Source organism: Carassius auratus, unplaced genomic scaffold (assembly GCF_003368295.1).
Source record: "Carassius auratus strain Wakin unplaced genomic scaffold, ASM336829v1 scaf_tig00010434, whole genome shotgun sequence".
Classification (NCBI taxonomy): domain Eukaryota; kingdom Metazoa; phylum Chordata; class Actinopteri; order Cypriniformes; family Cyprinidae; genus Carassius; species Carassius auratus.
The window spans coordinates 26,848-52,373 of record NW_020524123.1 but is presented as its reverse complement, the minus strand read 5'-3'; the positions used below and the strand labels follow the sequence as shown (position 1 = coordinate 52,373).

Genomic DNA, 25,526 nt, shown 5'->3' with positions numbered 1-25,526 from the left:
TTCTGTAGCTCACCTGAGAGCCATCGCCCTGATCTGTCAAAGCTGACTCCATCCGTGGACACCTCAAAAGAGATCCAGCCCGACTCGTAGAGCAGAGGAGTGATGCAGTGACCCACTCCGCTCTCATCCACATAGCCCTCCGTCAGAATCTCAGAGTTAAACCTGTAAAAACACACCCTAACACTGATCACATCTGACACACTTATTCAGAGCGACCGAGGAATACAAAACAATTCACCCTAAAGTGGTAGTAACGTGAGAACATTTCCATCTCATCTCATTCAGCCTTCACCACAGCCACTTGTTGAGCCAAATAAACCTTGTAGCTTTGTCCTTGAGGATTTGGGAGGAAGAAAATCAAGAGCAAAACCTTGAGCCAAAACTCCCTTAATGCCATAAAAATTATACGTGATTGCTGATCATTGTGCAGTAGTACTTGGCTCTTGCAAATGAATTACTATATAATATTACTCCTAGACAACTGCAATAAGTTGATCATACAGTGGAACTAACTGTTATGCAAATGCATTTGGAATTTGCTTATAATTTATTTCATTACATGCTTAAACATTAAGACTTGTACTCATGGAAATTAGTAAAGTAGTCAAACCTGTTCATTAAAAGTGGGTGTCCCAATACTTGCAATATAGCATATCTATAAGCCATAAAGGTTTGGACGACACAGGAAATGTTCTTTTATTTTTTTCCACTGAACACATACTTAAACAGTGTGTTGTGACAATAAAATAAACTTGCAAGGAACTTCAAGAGCCTCCAGTGTTTCTGAATACGGTAGTTGATTTGTGCGTTTCAGATTTCTGGCGCTCTTACCTGCAAGTGAGGTTAATGTTCTGCTCAAATGTAGCGTTGAGGATTTTAAAGTCTGTGCCTCCCAGCAAAGACCCAGAGTGTGGTTCAATGTCAAGACAAAAGTGTTTATAATCAGCACAGCAGTCCCTCAGAGATTCACATGTTGAGTGACAAGAGCATGTGTTTATCTTCTGTCCACAGCTCTTGGCACACGACTGCGCTGAGGAAGGAAGAGAAGACACTTTGCTGCGATGGCATTTTCTAGAAGACAGAATAACAAAACAACACTTGGTTCAAACTCCAGTACATGAACAGAGAACTTACCTGCAGTCCTGAATAACAGCTGAAGAAGCAGCACCATTAACATACAGAGATGCATTTTGTCCTTATATTTGCACAGCATTGTTTCTGTCTAGAGCATTGTTTCTGTCTAGAATAACCGAGATATTTTCATATCAGTTTAAGGCGTCCTATGCAGATGGTATGAAACACATTGTGTGGTCTCCAGTCATAACATTGTGACAAAGGTCTCTCTCTCTCTCTCTCTCTCTCTCTCTCTCTCTCTCACCTTGTAACTGTTTAACAGTCAAGGACACGCTGCAGATTGTAGCCAAGAGGCAATAAATGAAACCCCTGGACAAAATATGTGCACATCATTTATTTCCTCTAATGCTGCTATCTTTGCAAAGCATTATCATTACACGTGCACATGCATAAGGATTGTAAAGTTTTTAACTTGTTCCCCTGCAACTTGAAGAGTTGAGACAGACACACACACACACACACACACACACACACACACACACACACAGTTGGGTGCGCGCGATGTGACTATTTACGGCAATGCCCCCAAAATAAAGCTTCAAAATTAAAGTCCATTAAAACAAGTAAACAATAATAAACAAATAAACTTTAAATACATTATACATTGCTATACTTTTTAAGCATCTTTAAAGATTTAATTTACTTTATACATCAAAGCATGTTATGTAAATATATAAATAGTATGCATATATCTATTTTATGTAAATAAATGGGATGCCTTCAATCTTTATATACACTGTTAAAAAGTTGTTGTTTTTCAATATTAACACATATTAAATATGGTAAATAAATTAATGCCTTTGAAGATTAAACTTAAGCGTTATTATACAATGATTATTTAAAGAATAAATTGTTAATTATAAACTAATGTCGGCTGCACCTATGATGAACTAAAGAGTTTGACTCATGACTCGATTGAGTCGACTCCTGACATGATTCAGTGACGCCTGCTTCTGATTCATTGATTCACACCATTAGTAGGCTAGAAATCAGAGGATATTTTCAATCATTCTGTAATTAATGGGATGTTGGAGGAGTTTTCAGATAGTTAAGTTGTAATATTGTAAACGACTCTATTCCTGAAGGGGTTTTATATTAGAGCTCGACGGTTTGTGAATCTATTGTGAGTGTAAACAAACACGTGTCTGCATATGAACAGAGCTGATGTGAGATTAAAGTCTTTGAGGAGCAATGCACGAATATTTAAGGAAACTAGCACAGTTGATGGCCTTACAAGTAACTAAGCACAAAATGTGCCTTTAAATTCAGATGAATGTAACGTTACCTGCATTAGCAAAACCGGAAAGTTTCGATCAATTCTTCACATTCTTCAATATTCATAGTTTTATTAATGATATAAGTATCTTTTAAAGCAAATTAAAGTGCAAACCTAATGAAGAGTTAAATACTTAGGTCCATCTCCAACTTTAATTAAAGCATATTAATAAGCATGAATACTCATGAAAGTCTGAAAGATTCGATGTGTCTTATTAAAAATAATAATAATAATAATATAACTATAGGACTTGCATAGGCATAAATAATGCACTCAAATAATTAGTCTCCCTTAAAAAAAATGGAGAAACCAAAATCACATTAAATAAACAAAAAGTTTCAGCTTTGCATCAGATTGTTTCATGTTTTTAATTTTTTATCTTTTTTATTGCACAAAAAGATGAACTTAAAGCTCATGGCTTAACATTTCTAAAGAAAAACAAAACCGTTGCACCAGCAATCAGGTTTCACATGTTGCATACGACTCACACAACACTTGAGATGTTACAGTAATTAAAATAATGCGTTTTTCAAAACAAAAACAAGGAGATGTTGATTTACTCACCATCATTTAAATACAATGAATGACTGGTTTCAAATACATAAATCAATGACTTAAAAAAAATCACAAACAGACATTCACACACATTCTACACTACAAAATAGTTTTTAAATATTACTAAACTTTAAAACGAGGTACAAAAACTTACAACTTTGTGTTTAGACCACCTCTCTTTAAGGCATAAACTCAGAGGACTGTCGATGCATAGCCGTTGTGCACAAAGCTGAATGCAACTACATTTACTTAAACAAAGGGGAATTATATATGAAAAAACAACGCTGATAGTCTAAACGAACAAATATGGCCCTGAAATGAAGTTACTGTACAATCAGATCTGTTGACAAGAACACATCAGGTTCAGTTCATACAGAGCTGAAATGACCTTTCATGTGAAGAACAGAAACATCTTGTATTTATTTGCTCAACAGCATACTGTTACGACTATATTACTAGCATGAATATTAAGAAATGAAAGCATAAAGGGAAATTTATTTTATGTGGAAGACAAAAGTGATAGCAAGTGAGCAAACGCGGATCAATTACTGAATAATCTCATTACTAAAATCATATGCTGCTGCATAGAATGTAATTATACGTACCTTTACTAGGACTTCTAAAGTTCACTTCTAATATTAAAGCCGTGTTTAGAAAGCAGAAGTGTGAATAAAATTATATTATGTGTTAATATGCCGTTATAATGTTACAAGCAAGTCTTTGTTCCTAAACGTTTAAACACTGTGGATTTGAAAACTCTATTTTAAATATGCAAATATTTTCGCAACGATTAGGAAATCATTTGCTAGTTTGATTTAACTAGCGCTGGAGCAATTACACACTTCGACTTAAAATCCACTAATATTCAAAATGATTTCTGTCAGTCCAGATGCTTCATTAGCAAAGAGCTCTAAGAATTGTGCTGTGGTGCAATTAATTATAAAGGAAAGTTGTAAGGAATGATCGGATTATTGTATATAAATCACTACAATGCTTTTACACACATTTCCTAATTATGAGGAGTACTGCATTCAGATCAAGACGAAAGGATGTGGAAAATAGGTGTTTTATAATTATAAGAGGAACTATCATAATTAAAAGCAAAAAGCAATGATTTAAAAGCATGCACCACTTATTGTGGACATATGAACAAGTTAAAGGAATATTGTCTGGAAGAACCTTGGTCTCTGCTTGACATAAAAAAATAAACACTGAGTGCTTTAGTGTTTCACGTGCTGTTATGGAATGGCATTGAGGGGGGAAATCAAACAGGGATATATTAGTGAACAGACATCGCTTTGTGTCCAAACTAAACTCTAGTTACACAACAGTGCACAGTAACCTTTGATTAAAGTGACCTATATAACGTTCAGTTTAGTAGAAATATAAGGGCGGAACAACTACTCTATATCTATGTTTTTTGGGGTTTTATTATGTTTTTGTTTTGAATAAACAAACATTTGGTATGAAGCATAGAAAAAACATACATTTAAAAAATGTAAGCGTCAGTAAAACGAGTCAAGTTTTCATCCCATCCAGCTCACGGTCTCTGAAGGAAAGAGTCTTTTTTTGTTGAAAATTAAATACATTAAAAATCAAATGGAAGTCTTGGAGGCAAAAGAACGTCAGATTTTTAAACGAATCTAAAGCGGAGTTCACAGGTCAGTCAACTCTTGCCTCATTTTAACAGTCCAGGGTTTACTCGGAGCCCAAACTATGGCCAAAACAATCCCATTACTGTCATGACCTAGTCCAGCTGGGCACCAGTCAGCGTTCGAGATACTGTCTGTGTGCAGGTCCTCTGTTATCCCAGCTGTATCTGTCCAGAGTAGATGGTCAGCACAAGCATGATGGCAAACCCTGTGAGCAGCCCTGCGTTCTGGATGGCAAACGTTAACAGAGAGCCACTTCCTCCGGCCTCCTCTTCCTCACGACTCACCTCATTCATCTCCGGAAACTGCAGAGAGGCACAAGGGAATATACAGGGAATATATCAGTTCTGGGATGATGCCACTCTTTGTTTTCATAGTTATCAAGTGTCTTATCCCTCTGCATTCATTTGATCAGCTAAAAACAATATTGAAAACCATTTTTACAATTAAAGTAAATGTTTTTTTAATCTGAAATTTCAGCATCATTACTCCAGTCTTCAGAAAATATAACAATATACTGAATATAATGCTGAAAACAGTTCTGCTGATTTTTTATTTATTTATTTATTTTTAATGAAAATCATGATATACTTTTTCAAGATTGGTTAAAAAAAAAGAACAGCAATTATTTGAAATATAAATCTTTGGTTGCATTGCTTATGAAAGTCACTTTTAATTATATATTTTTTGTTAATAAATAGATTTTTTTATTTAAAGCTAGTACTAGTCTGCTTTTATTTAACAGCTGTTTTAAATGTCTTTTAGCTTTAGTTTTAGGAACTAATAATTTCTTCATAAAAATAAAATCAGTCACACATTAGTTGCTACATCGCCATCTGCAGGTGGAATGTGTTTCCCGATAACAAATAACTTATTATTATAGTTTTTAAGTTTAGGTTTGCATGTACCTTAAATTATTTTAATTCCCCAAAATGTATGTAATCAAATAACTTTCTTAATTTTAATTAAAAAACACAGGGTTTTATGCAGGTTTTATGAAGGTGAAAGAACAAATATCCGTGGACGAGCTTGGAACAGTCAACTTGAATCACACAGAAAAGCAATTTTCATCCCACACCGACACAAATTATATATTTATATATAAACTCAGAAATCAAAGGTTCATTTCTTAATTTTATGTCACAAGTAAATGTATCTCGATTGCAGAACATTTATATATTCAATATTCTGGAAATCAAAAATCGTGAAAAAGATTATTTTTATCATCATTACTTTTTTTGCAGTGCATGCAACATTTATGCCATGACTTTGAATCTAAGATTTTCCCGCTCTGATTTAAGACCTTCAATTGCAGAAGGGAAAATTAAGTCTTTTTACGACCTGCGGGATCCCTAAAAAAAAGCTCTTCGATCTGATCTTAGAAACCCACTTTTAGGGATCAATAAAAACAAACACAATCCCAATTCTTACCATATCAGCCAGCGCGATGTAGAGGAACATGCCTCCGGCCAGAGCAAAGATCCAGTTAGGAGAGAAGTTGTTCCCGGCCAGGATGCCGAAGCCCATGCCCAGATAACAGCAGCACGCTGACAGGAAGTTAAAGAAGAGCGCTTGCTGGATGCTCATGCCAGCGTTTAGCAGGATTACAAAATCACCTGGACACAGAGATACAGCAGAGCGTTTACACGACAGACTCTGCACACACACACACACACACACACACACACAGAGAGACATGAACACCCACCCAGCTCGTGTGGAAACTCCTCACACAGAATCGCCACCGAAGTACTGATGCCCTGAAACACAGATGAAGTGAAGGAGGCTCCGATGGCCAAACCATCGATGAAATTATGAAGACCGTCGCTCAGAGTGATCATCCACGCCAGAGTCCCGATGTCAGAGTAACCCCTGCCCTTCAGCCAATAACATCCACCCGAGCTCTGAGAGTCCTGCGGCGCACACACACACACACACACACACAGCATTAACACGCTTGGACTAAGACTTTCAGGTTTTTGAAGGAAATCGCTTATGCTCACTAATGCTAATGGTTTTCTCAATTTTTACATGTGGGTTTTTTTGCTCCCTCAGATTCCAGATTTTCAAATAGTTGCATCTCGGCCAAATACTGTCCTCCTAACAAACCACACATCAATGGAAAGCTTGTTCATTCATCTTATAAATCTCAATTTTGAAAAACTGACACTTTAAGACTTAAGGTTTTGTGCTCCAGGGTCACATTGTAAAATGCAATTTATTCAGCATCAGTCTTCAGTGTCACACGATCCTTCAGAAATCATTCTAAGATGCTGATTTATTATGAACGCTGGAAATGGTTGTGCTGCTTATTATGTTTTGGGGCCAGTGAGAACTTTTCAGGATGCTTTCAGAAGTAAAAAAAAAAAAAAAAAAAAAAAGCATTATTCAAAATATAAATTTTTCTAGAGGTCAGTGTGTTTTCTGAATTGATAAAAAGTGACAGTAAAGACTTTTGTGATTTGTATCGCCTTTCAATATCGGATGAAACTACTTTGGGAGTGTCGGCACCCATTAAATATGATTTCTGAGTGTAATATATAGTCTAATTTATAGTCTCTTTATTTATCCATTAGACTTTGATTGAATCATGAAAGATTATTTTAGCATCTGCAGGGCACTTGAAGCTCAGACATGAAAAATTTGTTTTAGTTGGAGAAGTTACAAAAACAATAATTTTGTCATTAAAAATCCTAACACGCACTGATGAATCATGTGGCGCTGAAATTACAGCAATTACAAGAAGACAAGCCTGAGACTCAGAAAAATATATTTCTAGGGCAACTCTCAAACATGACTGTCTTTGTTTTTGTTTTTGATGACAGCAAAACAACTATGAGATTATTCACATCTACAAGCTCTGGAAACACATTTATTATATTTTGGTTTTGTTGACATGACGTCATTACTCATTATTAACAGATGAATGAAAATAAAGTCAGAGCATTCATTAAATTAAGAATCTCCAAGCTGTAATTATAAATTGAACAAAGACCTGGACAGTTTTTAAAATGACAACACTTAATAGGGTCAATTTTGATTTTCAAGCAGGTTTTAGGGGATATAATAGTGAGTAGGGTTGCAAAGGGATGGAACATTTCAGGTAAATTTCCAGAAACTTTTCCTGGAACATTCCCTCAGATGAAAACATTTTTCTGTAATATTTCTGAAAATTTTCACCTTTTTGCAACCCTAATTATGAGAGGCTTAAAGTCACTTAACATGTTAATGTAACGTGTATATATTTTACAAAACATGTTTTACTCTAAAACTGCTAGAAAATCAAAAACCAAAATTCTAAACAAGTTATGTTCCAAATTTGAGGTTGATTTCTCAAAAAATGGGCCTTCGGTGAGATTTTTTTGGGCGCAGTACCACTAGATGTCCACTAGATGTCCATCAAACTCTATTAGTAACGCCTTCATTTCCATAAATGGTTTGAGTGACCTAAAACATGTTTTTCCATACTTCTCTCAATATTTATGAAGTAGACATCACAATCAGAAGTATTAAGGGTCAGTATAGCAGTATTTGATTTTAATTCAACCTCAAAAAACATAAAAGACATGCGACGAGAACCCTGGACTTAAGTGGGCCCAGAGGTGGGCATTTAACAGGTTAAACTCAATTAAATGCAACTACAGATTACCACATTTATTCCTGACCTGTACTGTCTGGCCAGTGCTGAGAATTTTGTCGTCTTCTCCGAGTCCTCCGACATCTGCTTCGGCTCTGGCTACAGATGCTCCTCCAGTCTCTCCATTCTGCAGTTTCTCCATCACACCATCCTCCAGATCTCCATTAGAGCTGGCATAGCGCTCCGCGGGAAAGTGACTGTGGCCGTGGCCATGCCCTTCCTAACAAAAGAGACATTAGATTAGAAGAAATGTGAGGAGACAGCACACACACACAAAAAAAAGAGAGCGACTGAATAAGCTTGCAAAGAAAACCCTCCACTAGAGGGCGCTGCATTATAACAAGTCAACAGCAAAAATTCATTTATAAACCTGACTCTAGCCAAACAATTACAGAAGGAAGGATAATATATTCTCATGACTGTTAAGATCTTTGGTCCAATCATAATCTCTCGAAGCATGCTAGGAGCTAAACCCAGACCCACACATATTGTACATACTGTTCACACATTCCAATGGAAAACTCACAAGTTTCTAAAGATAACATCCTTTTGTTGATGTCACTGCGAACCCATGTCACAATGACAATGTCAGATAAAGCTGTTTGCTAAAGCGACTGCTCCAACAGATCATTAGTGCAAGCTCACCCTGTCCTTTGGCTTTAAGATCATCTTCAGGACTTTCTCTGTGAAGAAGAACAGGTAGAATCCTCCAAACACGACGGCAGACTTAGGCACATAATAATCCTCCATGGGGTTGAATCCGAAGGCCTATACACACAGTATTAAAAAAAGAGCATATTTATGATGTCAAATCTTATTTTAAACACAGCATTTGTTATTAACCTTGAATCAGAAACTGTTGTGTTTTATTATCATAAAAATCTTCACAGGATGCTGTACGACTCTACAATTGAAAAGTTTGGGGGTTGTAAGATACATATACTAATGCTTTTATTTAGCAAGAATGCATGCATAAAATGCCTTGGCATCACAGGAATAAATTACATTTTAAAATGCATAAAAAAAAACTATTATTTAATATTGTATATGAATAAAAAAGGACCCCAAACCTTTGAATGGTAGAGAAAGCTGCATATAAAGTGTTAATAATCTGAATGTGTGCAGTACATAATAAACTTAGTATGGATCCGATCTAAATATAAACTTATTATCACTCTCCTAGACAGCAGGAACAATCAAGAGTAACAGCATTCTTCACATTTATTTCACAAGCTGTCATGAAGAGTGAGTATGGGATTTATTTTGGATTGGGTCTTAGTGTAATTCACTAATGCCTCAGGGCTTCTCCCCATTTAGCTTGGCTTTTCTCCTCCGATTTAAGATTTTTCACAAGTCGAGCCATTCACTTAATGGTTTTAATTAAGGTATTTGAATAGTTTAGTCAGATACAAAAATCAGCAATAAATGGTCATTACTATGATTTTTAAAATCCATCCTGTGAGAACTCCAACAAAAACAACAATAGAGGTATTAGCCTTCCAGCTGGGGAGAACCACTGAGGTCAGGAAGAGTTATATTTGTGCTTAAAGGGAATGTTCACTTGCAAATTTAAATTATATCAGTTCCTCACGTTGTTCCAAAACATGCTATTTTAATATTTAGAACACAAAATTAGAATTTTTTTTTTCAGAATGTGCAATTTATGGAAGCCCGTTTCTGGCACTGAAAAAATAAATAAATAAATAAATAAAAAAAAGGTAACAGCGACTTTTTATCTCACAATTCTGACTTTTTTCCACAGAATCGCGAGATATAAAAACACACAATTGCAAGTTATGAAGTCAGAAAATAAAAAAGATAAAAGCTCACAATTCTGAATTTCCCAAAATAGCGAGTACGTATCTTGCAATTCTGACTTTTCTCAAAGAATTGTGATATAAACTCACAATTGTGAGTAATGAAGTCAGAACTTTGAGATATAGTCATAATTGCGAGATAAAAACCTCGCAAATCTGACTTTTTCCTCGCTATAGTTCGTTAAAAAGTTTATATCTCGCAGTTCTGAATTCTGTCCTCAGCATTGTCTCGCAATTATGAGTTTATATCACGCAATTATGAGAAAAAAAGTCTAAATTGTGAGATAAAGTGGCAATTACCTTTTTTACTCGGTTTATAAATAAAAATAGTTTATATATCGCAATTCCGACTTTATAATACGCACTTGCAAGTTTATATCTCGCAGTTCTGACTTTATTTCTCAGAATTGCAACTATGTCGCGCAACTGAGAAAAAAAGTCAAGAATTGTAAGATAAAAAGTCGCAATTACCTTTTTTATTTTTTATTCCTTTTTTATAGTTTATATCTCACAATTCTTACTGTATAACACACAATTGCAAGTTTATATCTCAGTTTATTTTATTTCTCAGAAATGCAACTTTATATCATACAATTATGATAAAGTCAGAATTGTGAGATAAAAAGTCGCAATTAACTTTTTTATTTTTATTCAGTTTATATATAAAGTATTTTTATTTATCGCAATTCTGACTTTATAACATGAAATTGCAAGTTTATATCTCACAGTTCTGATTTTATTCAGAATCGTGACTTTGTCACGCAATTATGAAAAATGTCAGAATTGTGAGATAAGTCGCAAATAACCTTTTTATCTTGCAGTTTTGACTTTATAACATGCAATTACAAGTTTGTATCACACAATTATGACTTAAAGTCGCAATTGTGAGTTTATATCATTAAATAAAAAAAATTCAAAATTGTGAGAAAAAAGTGCCAATTACCTTTTAAAGTTTTTATTTTAGTTTATAAATGAAAATAGTTCATATCTCGCAATTATGACTTTATAACACACAACTGCAAGTTTATATCAAGCAATAATGAAAAAAGGTCAGAACTGCGAGATAAATAGTCGCAACTATCTTTTGTATCTTTTTATTCAGTGGCGGAAATGGGCTTCCATAGCAATCTGCTATTTTGCATCCAATAAGAATGCACAATGATTCAAAGTCTTCTATCGGCTTCAGGAAACTCTAAAGATTGTGTACTGTGTAGCACACGTGTCCGCTCTACCTCTGGGATTAGTTGAAAGAGTGCGTTGGAGTACAGAGTACCAATGGCCAGGGCTATGAAGTACAGCAGCAACCGCTTGTAAAAGGTTTTCCTCATGAAGGGAACCACACTCGCCCCGACCAGTGAACACAGAGATATCACGGTCACACAGAGGAACCCATACCCCCACACTGGCCAAACAACCAGAGGACAGAGAGAGAGAGAGAGCGAGAGAGAGAGAGAGAGAGAGAGAGAGAGAGAGAGAACACGGGAAGGGGAAAAAGAAGAAAGAATATTTGAATTAATCAGAATAATTAACACTAGGCAAATGTTTGACATTCAGAATCTCAAATGTGAGATTTCCTCCTCCTGTGGGTCACTGAATGATCAAATTAATTCATGCAACCATATTTGAAGAAAATACACAAGATTAAATCATATTCATGAATTACATTTTCAGTTGATGTCAATTTATGTAATAAACTAAAAGCAATAAATCAGACATTTCAGAGTCATGCTATTACACTACCATTAAAAAATTTAGGGTCAATACATTTTCTTTGTAACATTTCAAACTCTCGACAAAGCAGCATTTATTTGTTCCAAAATACAGTAAAAAATCTATTTGATCAATTTAATGCATCCTTGCTGAATTAAACTATTAACTTCTTTTAAAAACAAATGACTGACTCCAAACTTTTGATGGTAGTGTATGTGGTTCTCGTATTAAAGTCCATTGGGTTTTATTCCCAGAGGAAGTGTGTGTGCGTGGGGGGGTGGGGGGGGGCTTCCTGTTGACCATCATACAACAAATGATGCCTTAAAACATGAGGTCACTGAAGGTCATTCCAAGCTGATTGGATCTACTCCTGAGGCAACAGAGGAACTGAAAACACCCTTATTCATAATGACCAGCCAGTGAACCATCAACACCCAACAACCCAACAGAGAGCATCCTGGGATACGCAGCACTTCATTAGCTCTTTTAATGAAGGTGTGATTTCCATAACCAATGAGCCAGTGAAAAACATAGTGTTAGTGGTAAACATTAAAGGCAGTATTCAGGGGTAGAGGAACCATTTGAAAAGTGGCGAGGCAAATTGAGGCGTGGGATCCGGATCCTTTCCAAAAAAAAAAAAGTGGGAACAAACATTGAACAACCCAAACACAAAAAGCCAAACTTTTACCGCTCTGAAGCTCCATCCAAACTGTCCATGCTTTTAGCAATTTTAATAATATCTGTACTTTAATTGGTCATTTTTAGTAACTGCCAGGAACATAGAAAATTTGACACTGCAGAAATCTATAGAAATGTATATTTAAAAAATGAATTTATACAAGAGAAACACAAAAATAAAAAAAATCTGCCCAAGGGTCTGATTAAGATTTATAAAAGTGAAAATAAAATAAAAATGTGATTAAATTAAAATAAAATAATAAAACTAAATAAAAATAATAAAATGAAAAATAAAATATAAAAATCAAATTAAATTAAAAAAAAAAAGTTACACCAGGGCCTATTTATGGCTATTTTTAATAAATCTCGTAAAAGGCTAAAGATTCAGTTATCATTTACAAAATTATAAAAATAAAATGTTTAAATGAAATACAAATATAATTAAATAGTAAAAATAATAATAATATTAATTAATAAATATAAACAAAATATAATAAAAATAACAAATATAATAAATATAAAATAAACTACTACAATGGCTCTATTAATGAGCCTTCTTTAGCAACTGCAAATTGCAAACGACTAAGTCATGCAATATAAAATCCCCTGCTATAGTGAAACTATAGTTTTTAACAGTTTTTACAGCCCTAAAATTTACCAATAGAAAGATCATTGAAGAAATAAAATTTAAAAGAGAGGAAGAGCTTCAGAAAGAGGAAATCTTTACTGGGGTTATGGATGTTTTGTTGCGTTTAAAGGAAGAAAACATTGTGTAAAGGAAGAAAGAAAAGGGCGACAATTCCAGACAGCCCTCTGAGATTAATCCTGATCCGCGGTTGATTGGGTGTGTTTGGGTGGAGACGGGTGGATGGATACTGAACCTCGGGCAGAAGCTGCAGGATGGCGGTGGAGAACAGCGTCCCGACGGACAGAGCGATGAAATAGATGAGTGTCCAACGCATGAACCGCGTCCTCATCAGGGGCACCACAAAAACAGCAGTCAAAGAGAACGCACTAATCAGAGTCACACTCAGAACTGAGTAACCCCACACTGCAGGACACACACACACACACACACACACACATTAGCAGACACATCCCACAGCTTGTGTGTGCATGGGTTATAATGTACACTGCTCTGCTACCATTAAACCCAGCCAGACTGGAATCCCTGGAAATACAAGACATCCGTCATAAACACTCTCCTGAATGGACACGTGTGCAGATAGAGAGAGGATGTCATTATGTGGGAGTGAACTGTGGCAGGTGCATGTGTGTACAAAGATCACATTTCTCCAAAACCACAGAGTTGCATTTGTTTACAGCTGAGAACAACAGACAGAGGAGGAAATGATTTTAGGAAATCTATTTCTTTCATATAACAGTAGTAACATGTAGCCATTAAAATATGCATCACTGAGTTTATAACAGCACACTGAAATAACAGGCTTCTTCCACCTTTCAAAAAAAAAAAAATTTGTTTACATTTATGCATTTAGCAGATGCTTTTATCCAAAGCGACTTGTGGTGCATTCAGGCTTACAGTTTTTGCCTAACATGTATTCCCTGGGAATCGAACCCACAACCTTTTGCACTGCTAACGCAATGCTCTACCACTGAGCCACAGGAACGCTACCATTTATTTCACATTTGAAAAGAACCTGTCATCACAGAAACTTAAAGGTCTCCTTGCAAAAAATGTAAAAATAAAAGCTTGAATAATAATAATAATAAATATGTTTGACAGAAGAAAGTCAAACAGGTTTGGAAGAAAGTGAGGGTGAGAAAATGATCACAGAATTTTAATTTCTGGGTTGATCTGTCCTTGTAAAAACAATGAAAGATTGGGTTTTTCTAAGACTCAAAATCCATTTAAACTTATGCTTTAATGTATTTTCTTTTCATGCATTTGTTCCTTTTATTTAATTTTTAAGTACTGTATTAAGTACAGTACAAAATGTCTCCTGAACGGTTCCAGTAGTTTCCCCTGAAGAGGAAAACTTAGGACAGAACTAAAAAAAAATAAAATAAAATTGCTATAGAGGCACTGAGCTGTTGTGCTCAATGATTCAAATGATGCTGGTTTGGGTTTGGCCTGGAACCAGTCCTAAATCCTCTTTGGTGATTATTTCATAATCATACAGGTGCTGGTCATATAATTATAATATCACCAAAACGTTTATTTATTTCACTAATTCCATTCATAAAGTGAAACTTGTATATTATATTCATTCATTACACACAGAGATATATTTCAAATGTTTATTTCTTTTAATTTTGATGATTATAACTGACAACTAGGAAAATAAAAAATTCAGTATCTGAATTTCAGAATAATAGAAAATTAGAATATTGTGAAAAGATTCAATATTGAAGACACCTGGTGCCACACTCTAATCAGCTTATTAACTCAAAACACCTGCAAAGCCTTTAAATGTTCTCTCAGTCTAGTTCTGTAGGATACACAATCATAAGGAAGACCGCTGACCTGACAGATGTCCAAAAGACGACCACTGACACCTTGCACAAGGAGGGCAAGACACAAAAGGTCATTGCAAAAGAGGCTGGCTGTTCACAGAGCTCTGTGTCCAAGCACATTAATAGAGAGGCGAAGGGAAGCAGCCTGGAGAGGATTGTTAAACAAAACCCATTCAAAAATGTGGGGGAGATTCACAAAGAGTGGACTGCAGCTGGAGCCAGTGCTTCAAGAACCACTACGCACAGACGTATGCAAGACATGGGTTTCAGCTTCGCATTTCTTGTGTAAAGCCACTCTTGAACAACAGACGGTGTCAGAAGCGTCTAAAGACAAAAGGACTGGACTGCTGCTGTGTGGTCCAAAGTTGTGTTCTCTGATGAAAGTAAATTTTGGAAATCAAGGTTCCAGAGTCTGGAGGAAGAGAGGAGAGGCACACAATCCACGTTGCTTGAGGTCCAGTGTAAAGTTTCCACAGTCAGTGATGGTTTGGGGTGCCATGTCATCTGCTGGTGTCGGTCCACTGTGTTTTCTGAGGTCCAAGGTCAACGCAGCCGTATACCAGGAAGTTTTAGAGCACTTCATGCTTCCTGCTGCTGACCAACTTTATGGAGATGCAGATTTCATTCTCCAACAGGACTTGGCACCTGCACACAGTGCCAAAGCTACCAGTACCTGGTTTAAGGACCATGGTATTCCTGTTCTTAATTGGCCAGCAAACTCGCCTGACCTTAACCTCATAGACATCTATGGGGTATTGTGAAGTGGATGATGCGATATGCCAGACCAAGAATGCAGAAGAGCTGAAGGCCACTATCAGAGTAACCTGGGCTCTCATAACACCTGAGCAGTGCCACAGACTGATCGACTCCATGCCACGCCGCATTGATGCAGTCATTCAGACAAAAGTATTGTGTGCTGTACATGCTCATACTTTTCATGTTCATACTTTTAGTTGGCCAAGATTTCTAAAAATCCTTTCTTTGTATTGGTCTTAATATAATATTAAGACCAATACAAGTTAGTTAGTTAACTTCGTTATAATCATCAAAATGAAAAGAAATAATCATTTGATATATATAGCAAACTGTGTGTAACAAATGAACATAATATACAAGTTTCACTTTTTGAATGGAATTAGTGAAATAAATCAACTTTTTGATGATATTCTAATTATATGACCAGCACCTGTATTACCATCACTGTCCTCTGGAGCCAGTGCAGTGTGATTTGTTAAGACTGCATTGAGAACAGGATGCTGGAAGACTCAATCTCTAAAAGCACACATTCCTCTTTTCTCTCTTTATCTGTTGATTTGCGGAGGGGAAGCATCACTGCGACGTTCTCCTTTCAATTCCTCTCCCGCTGCCAGGATGCACAAGAAATGCCAAAAACCCAGAAGTGCCTCGTTTAGCAGATAAAGCACAGCATGATGCAAAGCGACAGAAAACACACAGATGTTAAACACGCTGAGCTACAAAATAAGAATTTCAAATCAATAAAACTAAAATAATATGTTATAGACAGGGTTTGTTTTAGGTCATGGTGAATACAAAAACAATAAGAATATGCATGCATTTGAAACGTTCATAAAAATAACAAATCACTGATTACAGAGCGCGTGTCAAACTGTATCCTGTTCTCCGAATCCATGACTTCCTCTCCTTCACACAAGCCCATGAAATTCTCTGAACTCTCCCCGTCTTGTGTTTTTATTTATATCTGTGGCCTACACCAGGGATATTTCAGTTCAGCTTCTGAAAGCACACAGAGTACTGACCACCAGAGAACTGTGATTGAATCCAGATGTTGCTGGGATCTGATATACTGTACGTATACAAGCTTAGGCATTTTAAATCAAGATGTCTTCTCTGGAATAAAATAAAGACTCTATCTATGCCTATAGATGTGCATTAAATTATACCTAGGTTCAATAATTTTTCTATTCATTTTTAAAGTGCACCACTGTTTAGAGTTCGTAAGAAACATCGAACAAAATGCATCAAAATATCAAGCTGCACAATTGTTTTCAACAGTGATATATATTTATAATGACAATAACATCCTGACTAACCAAAATAATTCAAGCATCGTGACCTTTTGTATTCATTGACTATCAATGGATAGTGGATCTCACCCTCAGCATCAGTGGGTCTGGGGCTGGTCTCTGCCTCTTGGTCCTGTTGGGTCTTACACGCTTGTGTGTCCAGCTGCTGTATCATGGTAGGGCAGATTTCCTGCAGGCCTCGTTCATCTATACGGGACTGTTCGCTCATCCCATACGCTGCCAGAGTGTCTGCAGCCAAGCACTGAGAACACAGGTTTCAATTACTGCTTCAATAACAGCACTGAGAGGACAGAAACCACAGATCTGACTCTGAGGTCTCACAATGATATATCTCAAGGTCATACTGAGGATTAGGAATCAAAATGTTGAAAACATCACCGATAATAACTCTCTGAAGAAAGTTTTTTTAACTAAATATTTGCAAAAGGCAATTATTCATTAAACAGCATTTAATGAAAAATATATAATTTTAGGTCAACTTAGGATAACTATTCTCAGCTGTCAAAAATAAGCTAATAACACCATAGATAATGCCTCTGATAAAACACTAAATGAAGTGAATACACAAATGCTATACTATTATAAGTGCAGTTTAACACTTGTTAATGCTTCGTGAAAAAAAAAAAAAAAAAAAACAGCATGCGGACAAATCTTCTGTCGCTTTCTTGACTCACCTGAGATGCATTGGTTTTGGTGGGCTGTGTTTGTGCATCATGGTCACCGCTCTGGCCTCCGTTTAAGCGCACGAGGAGCGCTCGGAGCTGAGGGACGGAGATGCTGGTGTTGTCTCCATAACGTGTCAGTAGCTCCTGAAGGATCTGCGCAGGAGACGGTCCATCCTGACCACTGACATCTCCTACTGGCCACAGCAGCAGGCCTAGAGTCAGGGTCAGGCCAAAGGTCAAGGTCAGCTGTCTGCAGCCATTGGCTGGTCTCAGGGTCATGACTCTACCAGCAACACGTCGAGCTCTACATAGACATACAGTAACGAGGGAAATGAGAGAATTAGGCAAACGAATGAGAATTATATCCAGAACCTAAACGGCCATCAAGTAGTTTATCTTTCAGAAAAAAATCACAATGAACACGATTTACTTGCTGAATAATGTTCATAGGTGCAAATTATTAAAAAACAATGGTATAGCCCAACAGTAATCAGGTATCGTTTTAGCAGAGACTCCATTCTATGCACTTTAAGTAGACGAAGTACAGTAAAAGTGTTTAAAAATAAATAAATAAATAAAACATTTCATAGGGCCCTAATCATGTAAGTTTTGTTAAACTTTTATTAAATTCATTTGAAAATGTATACGTTTCATGATTTTATTTAATTAGACTTACTTTATGATTAATAAACTTTAACTATTAAAAAGGAGTGGAATAAAATTAAAATGGAAAAAACAGAATCCAGAAAAATTAAATAACAGAATTTGGAAATAAATAAAATGGAATTTAACCGATTTAATAGGGCCCTATTAGAGTGTGGTAATTTCAACATTTACTATTATTATTACTGTTAATTTTATTATTACTACTACTGCTACTATTAGCATGGTTTAGTACTTTTTTTTTTGTAAATAAAATTATTTTATTTTTTTCTGAATCTCTTTTAAAAACTATCGGTTATTTAATCGGTATTTGCCAGTGTGGTCCAACCTTGCTATCGGTATTAGCAAAATCCAATATCGGACGACCTCTAATCGGAAAATAAAGCAGAATTTTTTTATTAAGTATATAATCACTATATAGTATATGGAAATAGCACTGACTGAATATTTTCACAATATCTCAATGTGCGCGATTTATTTTTAAAACCGCTAAATCAGAAAGCATTACAAGAAATTTGATTTATCATTTATTAATCATTAAAATTGGTGTCTGAGATCCCTGAGACTGTAAAATCTGACTGATATTAATAAATGCTTCTTATAAACAGCTACTGGGAAATAGTCTTCTATTCTTTTTCTTGGGTCAGGACTTAACGAAGGTCCTGATGTGATGCAAACAGAACACAGGTTCACATTATTCAAGTGCTTTCTGAAAGACACTGGGACTCGAGGTCTACAAAGTTCCTGATGCATGAAAGGCTGGATGTTTATCACAAGAAGCAAATGAATGAACTCCTAACATTTGAGTCACAAACAATGGATAATTGGCCCCAGGGGGGCCTTCAGAAAAGGTCTCAAAGGCCACTGTTGAAGAGGGGAAGAGAGTAAACCCAAACCAGTCATTACCAAGAGTGTGAAGAAGCTAGGAACAATATGGAAAATTACCATCACTGAATCCCCTAAAGCTATCCTTGAGATTTACACAACAGCAGGTTTCCAGCAAACCACCACTAAAGCAATTCTCAAATTTCAGCCATGTTTCAACCAAAAGGTTAAAAAAGAAAAGAAAATGTTACTTCCAACAGTATAAACTAACACGTTCTTTGATGTTGTATCATATCAAGTTTTCTCATGGAGAAATGCAAAAGGAAAGCATACAAAGGAAGCACAGCCATCAAAATTAATCAATATCCCAATCTAAATTAATACAAGCACTATCATTTTCAGCCCTATGAATTCAATATTTTTGTATACAATAGTTTTTTGTATGTTTCTGTCCACATAATTGCTTAGCTCAAATTTGTGAAATTTAACAAATATCAGACAGAAAAGCCGCTTTCACCAGAGACCACTTCTTATTTCGGATGGATTTTGTCTAATATATTGTATATATTCATCACAATGTTAGAGATAGAATTCCAGCTACTACAACCAAAAGTTACAACTCCCATCAATATTTTAAGTCAGGTTTCTCTGTTTAGTGTATATCAGTGTTAAATGATTAAGACCAATAAACAAAAATACATTGAATGAACTTCACAATCATGCCTCTGTAGTCTGACTGTAACACATGTCTACTCCACGACTCAGGGTTAAAGAAAGTGCCATTAAACTCAAGAACCAGCCGAGACTCATTTTGCTGAACCTCACCTGAGCAGATCTTTGTGTGAACGTGAGGCCAAGAAAAACAGAGAGCGTCCTCGAAAAGATCAGACAAAAGCATGCTTGTGAAAGAGAAGTAAAACCCGCTGAGTAATGTCAATACTGATTGCCATCAAGTAAACATGAGGAAGTAAATTACAGTTTTTTATAATCTGATTTCATGCACGATATCCGGGAGAAGTTTGATATTTATTCCCCAGCATTGTGCGCTCAGTTCCAACTCACGATCACAGTGAGGGTGTAAAAGAGCATGAGAATGTTTCTCAAAAACAGCAGGGTGTGTAAAGGAGAGGTTAACCACACCATGCTGATGCCGGCTGTACTATGCTGACTACGCTTGTGTGTGTGGTTTGGAGAGAGAGAGAGAGAGAGAGGGAGAGAAAGAGAGGACACATGATCCTCCTCACTGCCTTATTGATAATATATGAAGGCCACCAAAAGCTGAGGTGAACAGCACACACCTCTGATCAACCGCTGACAAATAGTCCATTCAGAACTAGTCACAACACGCAGTTCAATTATATAGCACACTAAACATGAAGAGTGTCATAACTAAATGCATTTACAAAAATAAAATAACAAAAATTATATTGTTAATAGCGTAACTTTGATTAATAAATGACCACCGATCAAGAACCTAGAACACACTTGCACAGTAGCCGTGACTTTCTCCATCTTATTTTTCCATCACAGTCTTGCAATTCTGAGATGCATACAGTAAAATAAAAGTTAAATTATGTGATAAACAGTCCAAACTGTGTGGTGCTACCTTGCATTTGAAAGAAAAGTCAGAATTGTGAGAGAAAAAAAATTTAATTGTGAGAATCAAATTTGGAATTTTGAGGAAAAGTCAGAATACTCTGGCTTCATATCTCACAATTTTGTGTGTATACGCTGACATAAGGTTGTTGTTTTTATTTATTTATTTGTTTATTTTAGAAATAACATGCATTTGCAAAACAAGGTTAAAATTGTAAGTCTTGCAATTATAATTATTTTAAATTCAGATCCACAATTGTATGATGACCCGAATAAGCAAGAAGCTTTTAAAGCAAACATTACATTAAATATCCACTGAATGGCTGTAGATTAGGAATGCAGACTAACTTCCACACTACTGAAAAAAACAAGAGAGCAACTCTTTCCACTTGGCAGACTTCGTTGCTCTGCTGCTGATGTGGCAGCTTTAAAGCATGACTCAGGTGAAAACACAAGAGAGGTCCTTATGAACCACTAGACACCTGCTTTTGAGCAGAATACACTAACACAATCGAAGGAAAGAGTCTAAGGAAAGCGCTGGGAAGCCTTTCAAAGTTCAGCAGAGGAAGTGCGTACTGTGCCTTTAAGGAAGCTGAACTGTAATATTCTTTGCTACAAAAAAAAACAAATCTATCCAAATGTGAGAAAAGCCGTTTAAGCAACAGTGTGTTGGGTCAAATTACAATAAACGCTGCACTCACACACATTCATGCTTTTATTTAAACGTAATTGTTGTAAGTACCATTAATCTGTAATAAAAATAAATGTAGTAAAATATACCTTCATAGTTCAACAACAAATTAAACATTTATCACAAAATAAGATCCTGATAATATTTGACCCTACTGACTTTAAAAAAAAAAATCTACTTGTGTGTTCTTCTGAAAGTCATTTTGGAATGACATAAAAGCGAGTAAATAATTAATTTAATTTTGGCCTCAACTAGGCCTACATATTAAAGGTTAGAAACCCCAATTAGGCTGGCAAATATATTTTTATATTAATACTTGTGTAGTTCTCTGGGGACACTGTTTTCAAACTCTAGTAAAAGTCAAATGATTAAGGCACAGAATGCAAGCAATATCGTTACGATGCAGAAACGCATGTTACTACTTGTACCGCTGAACAAACCCTCTTGAAGGTTATGAGGAATTTGAGATCTGTGACTGGTAAAGTATATTTGCTGACTGCTGACAACTTGAATACTGTTGACCTAGAAGACCTAGAATGGCATCATTCATAGCAAATATAAAAAAAATTGGGAACGGCCACTAACTCACTTATTCACACAGTTAATCAACTTTTTTGAATGCATACGCAAATGTTAAAATCAGCTTTACCTGATGCTCATCTACTTTCTACAGAAGTTGTTCTTTGGGTCTAAACAGCTGGTTCAGCAGAAATGGTTCGCTTCCAATGCCCAAGGACTCAGTGATCAAAGCCCCTTTATACAGGAGACACAATGAGGCACTGTAATTAAATCATCAGACCTGTCATTAAACGATACGACATGATGCCAGAGAGCTCGTTGGGGCATCCTCAGAAATAATTACCACCAGCAAACAGCATTAATTAAACCCTCGCCTAACCACTAAGCTGGAAAAACAGATAACATGCGGCTTTGCTGCTTTCCACACTACGTCAAACCTGACAAGCCTCCAAGGACTTTGTGAGAATGTTATGGTCACTAAAGAAAGGAGCATTCAACAAGGTGATTACTATAATCATTATCTTTATATTTTTATATATCAGAAAACAGACAGTACACATTCTCCCTCACATCTTTAAATATAAATCAACAGTTTTAGTCACAGAAAGTTAGTATGTGATCATATTGTTATTATTATCAGGGTTACAGGTTTAAATACATTTTTGGCCAATGAATTTCCAAAATTATTGCAAAATTATTATATATATAACTTAAATTAAACGTACGTACTATTATTATTATCATAACTGCCATTATTATATCACACCATGTAGAAAAAAATAAATAAAAGCCAAATAGCTCACTTCATATCTATACAGTATATCAATAATTATATAATAATAACAATAATTAGGGCTAACACAGATTTTTGGCAGTTAAATTTACGTAGCTTAGCAAACTGCAACGCAGGACGTAAACAGACCAGACTTAGCTAGATTTGTGTGTCTGCACGGATCCTGATAAACATCCCATCATCTCTGCTAAAAACAGGCCATGAATAAACCTGTGTCTGGTTCTAACTCACATCACATTTAACATGATTTATCCTCGCGGGGGTCTGGAGAGCCTCAGCTAAAGCAGCTCACCTCACTGACGCGGTTTATGATTAACGTTAGCCGGCTAAATTAGCCGAATAAACAATAATGCAAAAAGATTCCGCTTACCAGATTTGAGAGCTGTTGGTCTGTCTGCTCGAGACGGGTCCGTTATCTGACAGTCCAGAATGAACGGAGGGACATGGGGCAACCCGTTTAAAACCGAGACCGCTTTCGGTTTGTTTAGTCTTGACCCATTCACGAGACAGCAGCGTAAAACTGACACGCAGAGCCGGGGGGATGACGTCACAAGCGAACGCAGTTACGAATTCTACTTAATTATTCAGCAGCCACAGCCTTAGCCAATGGACGGCGAGAACGTAAACGCATTGAATATTCATTAGACACGCCCTATCCATCCCACAAGTTTTTTTTTTTTTTTTTGTACGAGGTCAAGAGAGTTTTTTTAGATTATATTTTTAATACTTTGACTCGAGGTCTACGAGCGCTGTTCGACGCACTTATTTTAGATCTAGTTAAAAAAATAGATGGAAGACGATTTTAATGAATGAGAAAACTGGTCACACGTGGCGAGTCTGTTGTTTTTAGTTCAAGATGTTTTAAAAAATTAGCTCATCAAAGCGTTTTTGTTATACTGAAATATTTACAATGGTCAGTGAATGAATGCAAAGGTTTGTTTTTGTAAACAAAAACAGTAACGTTAGATCTGCAAAAGGGTTTACAAACATCTAAACCATATTGCAGTTTAGTAAAGCTTTAACATGTTTCCAAACATTAGAATGTGTTCTCCTGATTAATTATAGTTCTGAGCAAAGAAAGGAGGGGAAATGACTAAAGTTAAGTAAAATGTGGTGTATATGCACGTCAGAATAAGAATATTGATTCATTTTTACATAAATGGTCATGCTCAATGACGATGGAATATTATTGCACACATTTAAAAAAAAAGAAAATAGTAAAAAAAAAAAAAATGTGTAATGAATTTAGCTGACACTTTTATCCAAAGCGACTAACAGTGCATTCATGCTAACATTTTTACCTAATATATGTTCCCTGGAAACATAAAAAAAAAAAAAAAAAAAAAAAATTAATATGCATCATTCTATGTAAATATTTTTTTTTTTATGAAACTTGCACATGTATGTTTTCTTATTTGGAGAAAACTGTGATATTTGGATGCTGTTTTTTGTTTGCATGTTACTGCCCCCACATCCAGCTATTGAACAACCCTGGATTAAACAGTTGTTTTTAATACATCATAGCTCAAAGAACAAACAGGTCAAAGGTCAGTGGTAATAGCAGATGTGTAATATTAATACCAAACACCCAAAGACTGAGATGTAAGATGTAGTTATATAGGAAGTATTATAATTCAGACACAACTACGAGTTCATGAAACTATTATTAAACAACATGACCTCATCACATAGCATGTTAAATTTAGTTTAGTGGCATCCAGTTATGATCTTGCAGATGGAATAATAGTACACAGCTGATGTGTTGTGCTGGGTAGAGCACCAGCTGTTTTAGGAGCTTGTTCAGATGGGGCTAGATTGTTTGGGACAAGTGTCAAGTGACAGGAAACAGCTTTGAGCAACCCAGAGGGATGCTGCTGCTGCTCCATATGGGTTACATGGGCCACCTGACACTTCTCAACACCATGGCCATCATTCTTCAGTCACAATGAGTGCGACTCACAACCTACGAGACTGAGATGTGGGTGAAACCTCGGCTGAGCAGGGTCTCGACGACCAAAGAAGGTCTCAGATACTAATAACTCGGCACATTGGATTTTAACTGTCCTGAGATTGGCGTAAAAGTGGCTCTCGTGTAAGAACACATGTTGTCTGACTCACCAACTCAAGTCAGAAAGTGTCAAATCGGCCATTAATATCACATATACACTGTATATAGTATGTATATAAATATTAATGGGTGATTTTATAAAAAAAAAAAAAAAAAAAAAAATCTGTTAAAACATTTTGCTGCTAGTCTTTGCATTAAATTTTAGCCAGTTTAAAGTGATCAAGACACTGACATCTAGTGGAAACGAATATATATCGCTATTATGCAAAGTACCAGAATTTGCACATTCCCAAGTTTTGTTTAGATTTATGGTGACATACAGTATAGTAGGTTATTTCTGTAGAAAGTTGTTAGTCGTTTTTCAATGTATATCTGCTCAACAGATCCTTTGATATCAACAGATATTTTTTCTGTTCCTTTGGCCTTTAGTTAACCTTAGTTAATGCATTAGTTAAAATGAACTACGCACAACATATGTTAAGCATTTAAAATTTTAATATACAATTGTTCATAAACTATGCATTAACTTATGTTAACGTTTTTCTTTTTATTGAATTTAGTAAATGGTGAAATCAACATTGATTAAATGCTAAAAAGTATTGTGCATTGTTAGTTCATGTTAATTGGTGTAGCCATCTATCCATGCAAAGTGTCACCAAATTTCCTCAAGAAAAAGGAATCTGCTAATAGAATATGAATACTG

General features: G+C 35.8%; 2 protein-coding genes across 3 annotated transcripts; both read right to left on the bottom strand.

Annotated features, from left to right (window-relative positions):
- Positions 1 to 13: 13 nt before the first annotated feature.
- LOC113072789 (sushi domain-containing protein 2-like) lies at positions 14 to 3,740 on the bottom strand (the record flags this gene model as incomplete). The annotated part of the gene is made up of 4 exons (XM_026245763.1): positions 3,571 to 3,740; positions 1,135 to 1,222; positions 832 to 1,030; positions 14 to 162 (listed from the first exon to the last, which is right to left on the bottom strand). Coding segments are annotated over exons 2-4 (427 nt in total), but the record flags the coding sequence as incomplete, so codon positions are not given.
- A 10-nt stretch (positions 3,741 to 3,750) lies between these two features.
- Positions 3,751 to 23,410, bottom strand: LOC113072792 (zinc transporter ZIP14). 2 transcript variants are annotated; one of them, XM_026245766.1, is made up of 10 exons: positions 23,126 to 23,410; positions 22,093 to 22,196; positions 17,678 to 17,972; positions 17,073 to 17,244; positions 11,304 to 11,473; positions 8,900 to 9,022; positions 8,283 to 8,474; positions 6,326 to 6,530; positions 6,049 to 6,233; positions 3,751 to 4,922 (listed from the first exon to the last, which is right to left on the bottom strand). In XM_026245766.1, exons 2-10 carry the CDS (start codon positions 22,101 to 22,103, stop codon positions 4,770 to 4,772), a joined length of 1,506 nt encoding a protein of 501 aa, XP_026101551.1. In that variant the 5' UTR covers positions 22,104 to 22,196; positions 23,126 to 23,410; the 3' UTR covers positions 3,751 to 4,769. The 2 variants fall into 2 exon arrangements, with proteins under 2 accessions (XP_026101551.1, XP_026101552.1); XM_026245767.1 differs by lacking the exon at positions 22,093 to 22,196 and having other exon boundaries at positions 23,126 to 23,407.
- Between the last annotated feature and the right edge of the window lie 2,116 nt (positions 23,411 to 25,526).